Consider the following 11,567-nt stretch of genomic DNA (forward strand, 5'->3'; position numbering starts at 1 on the left):
TCTGAAATATTTCCTGAAAACTGGACTGAAATTTAATCCTAAAACAGATGACATCTTAGCGGTAAATTATCTTAAACGAGTGACAGGTCAGTGGATGGGTGTGATATCCCCCGCCCACAGGATGGGTGTGTTATCACCTGCCTACAGGATGGGTGTGTTATCACCCGCCCACAGGATGGCTGTGATATTCCCCGCCCACAGGATGGCTGTGATATCCCCCGCCCACAGGGTGGGTGTGATATCCCCCACCCACAGGATGGGTGTGATATCCCCCGCCCACAGGGTGGGTGTGATATCCCCCGCCCACAGGATGGGTGTGATATCCCCCGCCCACAGGATGGGTGTAATATCCCCCCGCCCACAGGATGGGTGTGATATTCCCCGCCCACAGGATGGATGTGATATCCCCCGCCTACAGGATGGGTGTGTTATCTCCCGCCTACAGGATGGGTGTGATATCCCCCGCCCACTGGATGGGTGTCGTATCCTCCGCCCACAGGATGGGTGTGTTATCTCCCGCCCACAGGATGGGTGTGATATCCCCCGCCCACTGGATGGGTGTCGTATCCTCCGCCTACAGGATGGGTGTGGCATCCCCCGCCCACAGGATGGGTGTGTTATCTCCCGCCCACAGAATGGGTGTTGTATCCTCCGCCCACAGGATGGGTGTAGTACCCTCCGCCCACAGGATGGGTGTGTTATCTCCCGCCCACAGAATGGGTGTGTTATCTCCCGCCCACAGGATGGGTGTGTTATCTCCCGCCTACAGAATGGGAGTGATATCCCCCGCCCACAGGATGGGTGTGTTATCTCCCTCCCACAGAATGGGTGTGTTATCTCCCGCCCACAGGATGGGTGTGTTATCTCCCGCCTACAGAATGGGTGTGTTATCTCCCGCCCACAGGATGGGTGTGTTATCTCCCGCCTACAGAATGGGTGTGGCATCCCCCGCCCACAGGATGGGTGTGTTATCTCCCGCCCACAGAATGGGTGTGTTATCTCCCCCCCACAGGATAGGTGTGTTATCTCCCGCCCACAGGATGGGTGTGTTATCTCCCGCCCACAGAATGGGTGTGTTATCTCCCGCCCACAGAATGGGTGTTGTATCCTCCGCCCACAGGATGGGTGTAGTACCCTCCGCCCACAGGATGGGTGTGGTATCTCCCGCCCACAGGATGGGTGTAGTATCCTCGGCCCACAGGATGGGTGTGGTATTCCCCGCCCACGGGATGGGCGTGGTATCACCCGCCCACAGGATGGGTGTGGTATCACCCGTCCACAGGATGGGCGTGGTATCACCCGCCCACAGGATGGGTGTGGTATCACCCGTCCACAGGATGGGTGTGGTATCACCCGCCTCAGGATATGTGTGGTATCACCCGCCCACAGGATGGGTGTGGTATCACCCGTCCACAGGATGGGTGTGGTATCACCCGCCCACAGGATGGGTGTGGTCCATATCTCCCTCCCTGAAGACCCTGAAGGAGGGGTCTACCGCCTTTAGGATCGGTATTGGATTCAAGAACCTGAGCTCACAGTATCCGTATTGTGTCCACTGTCCATAGAATAGGTATGGAATCTGCCACGTACAGGATGGTGGATAGTGGGTCTGTCACCCACAAGATGTGTATGGGTCCACCGAACATAGGATGGATATGAGGTCCTCCACCCACATGAGTGGATTCCACCACCCACAGGATTGGTAGTTGGTCTATCGCCTACAGGAATGGTGTAAGGTCCATCTCTCACAGGATAGGTGTGAGGTCCATCGCTCAGAGGATCGGTGTGAGGTCCATCTCTCACAGGATCGGTGTGAGGTCCATCTCTCACAGGATAGGTGTGAGGTCCATCGCTCACAGGATCGATGTGAGGTCCATCTCTCAAAGGATCGGTGTGAGGTCCATCGCTCACAGGATAGGTGTGAGGTCCATCACTCACAGGATCGGTGTGAGGTCCATCTCTCAAAGGATCGGTGTGAGGTCCATCGCTCACAGGATCGGTGTGAGGTCCATCTCTCACACGATCGGTGTGAGGTCGATATCTCACAGGATAGATGTGAGGTTCGTCGTACCCAGGATGAGTATTGGGTCCACCACCCTCATGGATAAGAAGTTTGTTATAAACTAATCAAACTCCATTGTTGCAAATATGAAAGTACATAAACCCCTAAATTTACTTTTACAATATATAAAATGCTGGAAAGTTCCGCTAACATACTTTTGTAACTTTCTAATCATATTTACTCGTCTCAGAAGCAGCACAGCGTCTTCATTCATCACAAGTAGCAATAATTAAGGAAGAACTGTGTGACTCAAGTGTAAGAGCGCCTTACCTTGGCACTGTCCGGGTTCCTGCAGGTGGCCAGTACTACCCGCGGGGCACTGTCTGACGTGACCAGTTGCCGCACCATCTCCAGCCCCAGCCCGCGGCTGCACCCAGTTATCAACACACTCTCTGCCAACATCCTTGTCAGGTTTGTATTGTTGTCGTCCGTTTCTCTCTTGATTAGCGCCGTCTGTCGTTCGTCACTTATAACAGTCGTATCACCCGTCTTGGAGCGTCTGTCTTCGTCTTTCTACGACAGCTGTGAACAGTCTCCGCCTAGCGCCAGCCTCAGCGACACAACGACGTTCACCACCACTCACAGCCAGCGAGTCACTGACTGCCTGAGGGAAGAGGTTCGTGGAGACAGTAAACCCCACCCGTCACGCAGTCTTATGTAACAGAGATAAAATCTTGCAAACTCAGCCTGATATTTTAAGTACATAGATCCTGTCTCTTCATTAAAGTGCAAATATATTTCTCTACATTTTCGGTGAATATTTTTTTATTTTCACTGTTGTCAATGTATTTCTTTCCTCACGAATTTCAGTGATATTCATAAATGATTTACTTATAAATAGCTGGTCTTAACGTTCAGTGCTAACCTAGCTCATCTTACCTATTAGTTCTCCAGATAAGTGGGTTCTAGCTCTTCAGTCCCCGCTAACTGGTCCCTGTTGTACTCTCATGTGACATATACATATAAATCACATGATCATAATGATTATTAGTCCTGCGCTCACTATGTGTATTAGTCACATCTACATTATATATATTAGCCATGTATATAATGTGTAGTAGTCACATGTACAATATGAGTATTAGTCACATATGTGGGAAGCGACTCGTGAGATTTTTTATTTATTTGATTTATATGAATGAATATAGAATTTATATACACGTTAATTTATATTTTCGATAGCAATTTGTATGGTGTTAGTGGACTGTATTTTTGCAATAATCTCACAACTCGATTCCTTGCACATTAGAGGGGTTTATATTAAATTGATATATATATATGCAGCCAATCAAATTACAGTATTAAACTACATATATTATTGTAAATAAATTGAGGTGCCTTATCTTACTGTATGATAGGCTTAGTCCATCAAGTATGAACATGAATGATTACTGTTATAAATGTTGGCTGCTATGGGGGGATCTAGTATTATTATGGTGTAGAGTCAGAAGTTAGAATCAGGAGGAATCACCATTAAGGGAGATCATAAAGGCCCGGCCCCCAATAAAATATAAAACAGTGTTAACTAATTGGCTACAAGACAATGTCAGCCTAGAGGTAGATCATTGATCTCCTACACAGGAAGAATGGATACTCCTGAAAAATTTGCTGTGCCCCCCACCGGTCACTCGGTCACACTCCCCTCCCTTACCCAGCCACTCCAACGCCACGGCTAGTAGCTCGAGTGACACAGTTGTAGGCCCTACCAATTCATGTTGGTCGGGGGGCCTGGATCAGGCACAGAAAATTAGTGAGCTTATGCATACAGTAGAAAAACAAAACAAAATTGTGGAAACCCTGACCAAGCAGATAACCGAACAAAATAAGGAAATCATGCACCAAAAGACGATGATAACCACTCTTCAGGAAACTGTGAGAGTATTAATAACTGAGTGCAGGCCACACCAACCTGGGGTACCACCATGTGCTCCCATGCGGCCAGTACCCCAGGGGAGACCCCAGCAGGGGGTGTCCCAGCCCTCACACCAGCTGGGCTCTCCCACCACGGCTCCCCACACCCCAGCCTCATCAACACAGTGCGCTATGAACAGAGGTAAACTATTCCACGTAGAAACGCATAGTGCTGTCGATGTGTATTATGGCGCAACTGATCCTGATGATGAACGTAGTGACACTGAGGGTGAGAACTTTAATGGTGATGACGATCAAGATGTTGATACCGGGTCTAATAAACTCTGTTTGAAGGAATACAGTAGTGGAAATGTTGAAAGTGATTGTGGTAAAGAACAAAGTGAAACCAGTGACGCTTGTAGTGATAATGACGAAGTTCAACTGGACGTGGATGCCCGCCTCGGGCCGCGCACGCCACATCCCAGATGGTTCCGCCGTGACACATTTAAAGAAATGGTGACAGGTGATGTGCTGACTGAAGAGGAAAAAGAAGCTGTAATAAAGCACTACAACCTGCATGTAGACATACTTGCTTTCCTGAAACTGCAGACTGATAAAGTACAAAAGAACAATGGCGGCCTCTGAATCTCATAAGAACAAGTACAGTGTCATCAAGATACTCAGTTGGAATATTGCTTCTCTTAGAAAACGGTATTCTGACCTCCATCATAAGGTTATGACTGAAGACACAGATATTGTCTGCCTCCAGGAAACCCTAACTCCCGCAGGTAAAACCCCGCAGAATTTGCCTAGTTATCAGTGTTATAATCCCAGATCAAAAAATACGTGTCTTATGTATGTTAAAAAATCCCTGCCGCATGAGCCACTCCCCGCCCAACAACGAGAGGGGTTTCAATATCATGGTACCCGGGTACACGTTGGTAACTCTACACTTAATGTTTTGAATGCCTATGCACCTACTGGCCTCCTCCAGTATACTGACCTACCTAGTTTTGCACATACTGATTCTACAATATTAATTGGGGATTTAAATGCTAAACACAAACATATAGGGGATCAACTCACAAACACCAACGGGAGAAGATTGTTGGCACTTCTCGATGCATATGATGATGTTCAAATTATCAGTAAGAATCAACCAACGCAAATATATGGAGGAGTCCTAGATAGGTGCATTGGCTTTAACCTGTCATACACAACTCATGAGACTGATATTATGGATGACTTAATGTCTGACCATTTAGCCATAACAGCTAACATACACGTGGCTAATGTTGACCTACCTGGCACTAAGCTGAGTAGACGCAGGCTAACAGTAAGGAAAGAGCAAGAAAAATTCTTTATAGACAGCATAGAACATTGGTATAACAATTATGAGCCTGAGAATGTACAACAGTTTTATGATGACCTCATAAATTATACCTATGAGGCCATCAAAAATAGTGAGTTACGCCAAACAAAAAGAAGTACTGGTAAACAGGTCAGACACAACCAGTACTATGATGATGCTAAACTGAAAGAGCTTAAATCAATTGCTAGACAGACAGGTAAAGCATATAAGAACCTTAGAACTCCTCAAATGTTAAAACTGTTTCAGGCCGCGCTTGCAGCGGCAAGGGAGAGAATGACTGAACTGAGACAAAATAAATGGGAGGGTTTTGTTAGTGGACTTAACCTGCATACTCCCCTGGGCAAAGCCTGGAAAGGCATAAACAAAATTATTGGTAAAAATAGTAGACAAGTTTCACACCCAAACCCGCTACAGAAAGCCAATCAGTTAATTGCAAAATGGGCTCAGGTTTCCAGCCTTGGAATGTTACCAGCTAGCACTAGGGAGAAATTGCGGGAGAAGTCCACAGACAGAAATGCTCTCATAAATTTCATGTTGGGCAAGCAACATGATGAATGTGATGTTCCATATACAGATTATGAATTGGATGCAGCCCTCTCCAGGGGCAGGAGCACTGCTCCTGGTGAGGACGGTATCACCTATGATATTCTAAGAATCCTACATCGTGTACCCGGTAACCCATTATTAGAATTGTTTAATGCCAGCTATGTCACTGGGCAGTTGCCTGTATCATGGACCACCAGTCTTACGGTACCTGTACCAAAGCCTGGACAACCTGATGCTTTCCGTCCCATCTCACTGACCAGTTGCATGTGCAAAACCTTTGAGAGAATGGTGCTTAATAGATTATTGTATAGAGTTAAAGAGCACATGTCACCTGATATCAATGGTTTCACACATGGTAAAAGTGTACACAACTGTATCACAACCTTTCTTACTGTTCATGGAGATAAAAGGCACAAGTACACAACATTTCTTGATTTAAAAAATGCTTTTGATATTGCTAATAGGGAAGTGATTATGTATGAATTAGCGAGAATGGATATAGGGGGACATTTATTACAATGGATACGAGGCTATCTTACCAACCGGAAGTCCTATGCACTGTTCCAAGGCTACAAGAGTGAAACTAAAGTAATGCAACTAGGCACCCCACAAGGAGGAGTACTTAGTCCTACCTTGTTTAATGTTCTAATTAATGCTTTACTAAAATCAATCCCAACTAGTCCGGCAAACATCACTATCAGCTATGCAGATGACATCCTTGTGCATACTAAAACCCACCGCGAAATGCAAACAGTTTTAAATTGTATACATACAGCTTGTGAGAGCCTTGGTCTTGTAATCAACGCTGCTAAAACTAAGGTATTTAACAGACAAATTGGCAACCGCAAAAGTGGACCACGAAAACTTAAGATAGACAACATACCAATAGACTATGTCTCTTCTTTCAAATACCTTGGAGTCTCTGTCCCTTGTACCTCAACTGCAGTCAATAAGTTACATCAACAATGTAGAGACAGACTCAAGGCTCTCAGAACTGTAGTGGGGTACAGCCCGAAATATGGTGTTAATATTAGAATAGCAAGAATGATGTATTTAGCGTATATAAGGTCTCTGATAGACTATCATGCACCAGCTTTGGTCCTGCAGAATGGCAAAAGTATTGATAGACTGGAAAAAATGCAAAATGAAGCACTCAGAATTATACTTGGCTGTCCTATAACTACCAAAGTTCTCAACATGCGGAAAGAATTAAATATACTTAGCATTCGAGATAGAATATTTGAAATTAATCTTATGATGGGACTAAAGCTGCTGCGTGATAACAAAAACAACATTGTGTCAGTTGCACTGTTAGAACACATACGAAATGGAACTAGCGAGTCTAAATGGATTCAAAGAACTGCCACTCATATTAAAATGATGGGACTGCACGATGTATATACAGATGAAAGAGTACAGCACTTCCTTCCACCCTGGCAGATAGTACCTTTTGACATCCTGACCCCTGCATACCCCAGCAAGAAACTAATCACAAGCAACCCTCATGCTCAGCTTGCTGCTAAATTAAGCACCATAGAACACATTCACAATATACAAGCTGAAAACAACATTGCACAGACCATATACACTGACGGATCACTCAATACAGCTACAGGGAGGGCAGGAAGTGCTGTTATTGCTCATCAGCCCGATGGCAGCACAATTCAAAGAAATATCCGAATTAGTAACTGGGCGTCCACAATGCAGGCCGAGTTGGTAGCGATACTGGTAGCACTCGAAATTATTGACAACACTGAAGTAGACAGCTTAATTATTTCTGACTCCCTATCCTCACTACGAGCAATAAACAGTTTGCAATCAAGTAATAACGTGCTTGTCTTGGAAGCTAGACGTAGATATGTAAGAATACTTAGCAAGAGGGTAAATATAAAAATGTTGTGGATTCCTTCTCACATTGGCATGCAGGAACATGACAAAGTTCCTTGCAGCCCTTGCTAAGGCTGCAGGAAATAAAGACAGTATTGAATGGAATCTTGAGTTATCAAATAGGTCCCTTAAAAGTGTCATTAGACGAGAACTCCTAGATGGATTTGAAGAAAGTAGAACAGTGCAAACTGGAACTAGTAGGTCCATTGTTCATCACAATGAAATGTGTGAAGTAAAACATGTGTATGGGGCAAGTAACAAAGTCAGTAGACTAACAGATGTTGTCACAGCTCGTATAAGACTTGGCTACAAGTATCTCTGGCAGTTCGGCTTGTATAGGGATCTAGATGAAGTAAAGTGTAAAGTGTGTGGACATAGGCAGGGACACACACTCGAACACTATATCTTGGATTGTTGCAAAATTGAGCCTTTTAGAGATAAGTCTAAGCTCACTCTGTATGATATGGCAACCTATCTTATTACCATGGATAAATTACCTGAAATCCTTGCACTGTACCCACATTTTGCTTCCAGTAGATGAACGACATATGAGATTCAGAAACAAGTAGTGTATTGTGAGGACTAATAATAAACAGAAGCTCCCCTATGACTCTGTAATATCCCCATTGGCCAAACTATTATGTATTAACGATAAGACCTACCATTAATGTATGATGACTTACTGTAAATATGTAGCTCTTGTAATAGCACTTTCTCTGTAACTAGCTGACATTGTATCTATAAGGTGTGAAGGATTGAAGAAATTGTTTATGTAATAATCTAAGATGAGGTCTGATAAAGACCTTTTGTGCCCTCTGTAATGCTTTTGCGCTACCGCTCATAGGATGAGTATGGGGTGCACAATAAACTAGCCGCCTTCGGCGGCAACAATAAAAAAAATACTGTCAGTAAGACGCCAGGACCACTGACAACTACTGTCAGTAAGACGCCAGGACCACTGACAACTACTGTCAGTAAGACGCCAGGACCACTGACAACTACTGTCAGTAAGACGCCAGGACCACTGACAACTACTGTCAGTAAGACGCCAGGACCACTGACAACTACTGTCAGTAAGACGCCAGGACCACTGACAACTACTGTCAGTAAGACGCCAGGACCACTGACAACTACTGTCAGTATTAAGCAAGGACCACTGTCAGCTGCTGCTGATGTTCAGGTCAGCATAGCCAGCCTGCTCCATGATAGAAGAGTGTCATAGAAATGATTTCATTTAAAACTTGTGGTTGTAATTTCAATTTGAAAATGTGTAAAATTCGTTGAAAAAAAAAATCCCTTTCTATTAAGGCTGCAATTCTAAAAGTTGGAACAATTACAGCCCTTTTCATATACAACTAGTCAAAAAAGATTGACATTGAACAACGTTTAAAAAACTAGTTGATTGTCCCTTAAGACAGGAAGTATGAGGTTACCGCCTATGGAGGTAGTCTTGTCCTGGTAGCCTACTTGTCCTTCGCTTCGGTAGAGGAGGTCAGTGTTGGTGCATGGGCATTGATGAGGCTGACCATTCCTACTGCTGTATGAAGCTGAAGTTTGATGATCCTTGCAGACCCTTCCATAGGCGGTACTCTGGTCCCTAACAACCTGTTCCTGATGGCAAAGCCAACGCCATGCTCCATTACCTCTTCTGGTGGTTTGCCCTGCCAGAAGAAGGTAAGGTCCTTCTCCCGTATGCTGCCGGTTGCGGGCAGACGTGTCTCCTGCAGGGCGACTATGTCCATCTGGAGCCTGCGCAGTTCATTGTTGATCACAGCTGTCTTGCGGGCGTCGTTCACTTCCAGTAGATCTTCCGAGAGACCCGGTGTCATGGTCCTGACATTCCATGTGCCCAGTTTGAGAGCTGGGTGGCTCTGTGTTTGTTTTCTTCTGCCTGGTGCATGGTTGACGATCCGCTTATTGGATTGTGGCATAAGCCACACGCACCCAGTGGAGCAGGCGGACCGTGGCGGGACAGCACCTTATTGGCTGGGGGCTGCCCAGATTGAGGAAGGCGGTAGCTGTCCTATGAAATCGGATGATTTCTCCCACCGACGGCAGCAACCCCTGGCGCCTTACTCTACGCCAATTGAGTGGTAGGCTTATCACCGGTAACTGTCACTTCCCGTGTTGAGCCATCGCCAAGGCGATGCTGGAGTGTCCTCTCCAGGGCACAGACCTGGGCAGTAATTATGGATGATCAGCTGTTGCCCATGCAGCAGATCCACCCTCTCCACGCCACCGATGTGATCCAAGGGAAGGGCAGGCGCCGATACGCTTGGCGCCAGTGTCGTCGCAGGAGTTGCCAGAATGTAGCTGTAAACAGCTGCAAACTGCCTTAGGGACTCCGACTCCGGATTTTTCCTCAGGGTTGACTCCCGAAGTCTTTCCCATGAGTGGGTTTAGCCACAAGACAGCAGAGGTTTGAATTCGGGGTTTTTCTTCCCCTAGATGAGCTGCCTTTCCAGGCTAACGAGACCCATCTGCCTGAAGCAACTGGTTTTAAGGCGCCAGAGACCCGCCTTTGCCCCTTCTCCTGTTGGTAGAAGCAGTTCCGCCAGGCCTAGAGGCTAAGCCACATGTGCAGGCCAGGAGCTGGACTTGGTTGTCAGAGGCTATTTGAGACCCACGCCATCAGGGGTACTCTACAGGCTGTGGGAGCTTATCTCTACAACCGTTCCCCCCGGCTATAACAACCCTTGGAACCTAAGAGATGAGGCTACAAGAGGACATAAACAAACTGAATGAATGGTCCAGCAATTGGCTACTAAAATTCAACCCAAGTAAATGTAAGGTAATGAAGCTAGGCGGTGGAAACAGACCAGACACAGGATACCGAATGAGAGATGAAGTTCTCCATGAAACGGACAGAGAGAAAGATCTAGGAATTGATATCACACCAAACCTGTCTCCTGAAGCCCACATTAAAAGATTAACATCTGCGGCGTATGCGAGGCTGGCTAACATCCGAACTGCCTTCGTAACGTGTGTAAGGAATTATTCAGAACCTTATATACCACATATGTAAGACCAATCTTGGAGTATGCGGCCCCAGCATGGAGCCCGCACCTTGTCAAGCAAAAGATGAAGTTGGAAAAAGTTCAGAGGTATGCCACTAGGTTAGTCCCAGAACCAAGAGACATAAATTATGAGGAAAGGCTGCGTGAAATGCAACTCACGACACTGGATTTCAGAAAAGTAAGGGGAGACATGATCACTACCTACAAAATTCTTTAAGGAATTGACAGCGGCTGAAAAAGATAAACTATTTAATTCGGATGGTACACGAACAAGGGGACACAGGTGGAAACTGAGTACCCAAATGAGCCACAGGGACGTTAGAAAAACCTTTTTCAGTGTCAGAGTAGTTAACAGGTGGAATGCCTTAGGCAGTGATGTGGTGGAGACTGACTCCATACACAGTTTCAAATGGAGATATGATAGAGCCCAGTAGGCTCAGGAATCTGTACACCAGTTGATTGACAGTTGAGAGGTGGGACCAAAGAGCTAGAGCTCAACTCCCGCAAGCACAACTAGGTGAGCACAACTAGGTGAGTACAATAGTGTTCGCACACTCAACTGCTGCACCAACAATCTTGCAACACTACAATAGTGTTCGCACACTCAACTGCTGCACCAACAATCTTGCAACACTACAATAGTGTTCCCACACTCAACTGCTGCACCAACAATCTTGCAACACTACAATAGTGTTCCCACACTCAACTGCTGCATCAACAATCTTGCACCACTACAATAGTGTTCCCACACTCAACTGCTGCATCAACAATCTTGCACCACTACAATAGTGTTCCCACACTCAACTGCTGCACCAACAATCTTGCACCACTA

The 11,567-nt window shown here is 45.8% G+C and overlaps 1 protein-coding gene across 1 annotated transcript in view; it reads right to left on the reverse strand.

Moving 5' to 3' along the window:
- Window positions 1-2,666, reverse strand: part of LOC123760895 (C-signal) — a 106,348-nt gene extending 103,682 nt beyond the window's left edge. The window contains exon 1 of the mRNA XM_069329068.1: window positions 2,333-2,666. Coding sequence (XP_069185169.1) covers window positions 2,333-2,464 — 132 coding nt within the window. The 5' untranslated portion in view covers window positions 2,465-2,666. The remainder of the gene's footprint in view (window positions 1-2,332) is intronic.
- Window positions 2,667-11,567: the final 8,901 nt, after the last annotated feature.

The sequence above is a fragment of the Procambarus clarkii genome, chromosome 3, assembly GCF_040958095.1.
Source record: "Procambarus clarkii isolate CNS0578487 chromosome 3, FALCON_Pclarkii_2.0, whole genome shotgun sequence".
NCBI classification, from domain to species: Eukaryota; Metazoa; Arthropoda; class Malacostraca; order Decapoda; family Cambaridae; genus Procambarus; species Procambarus clarkii.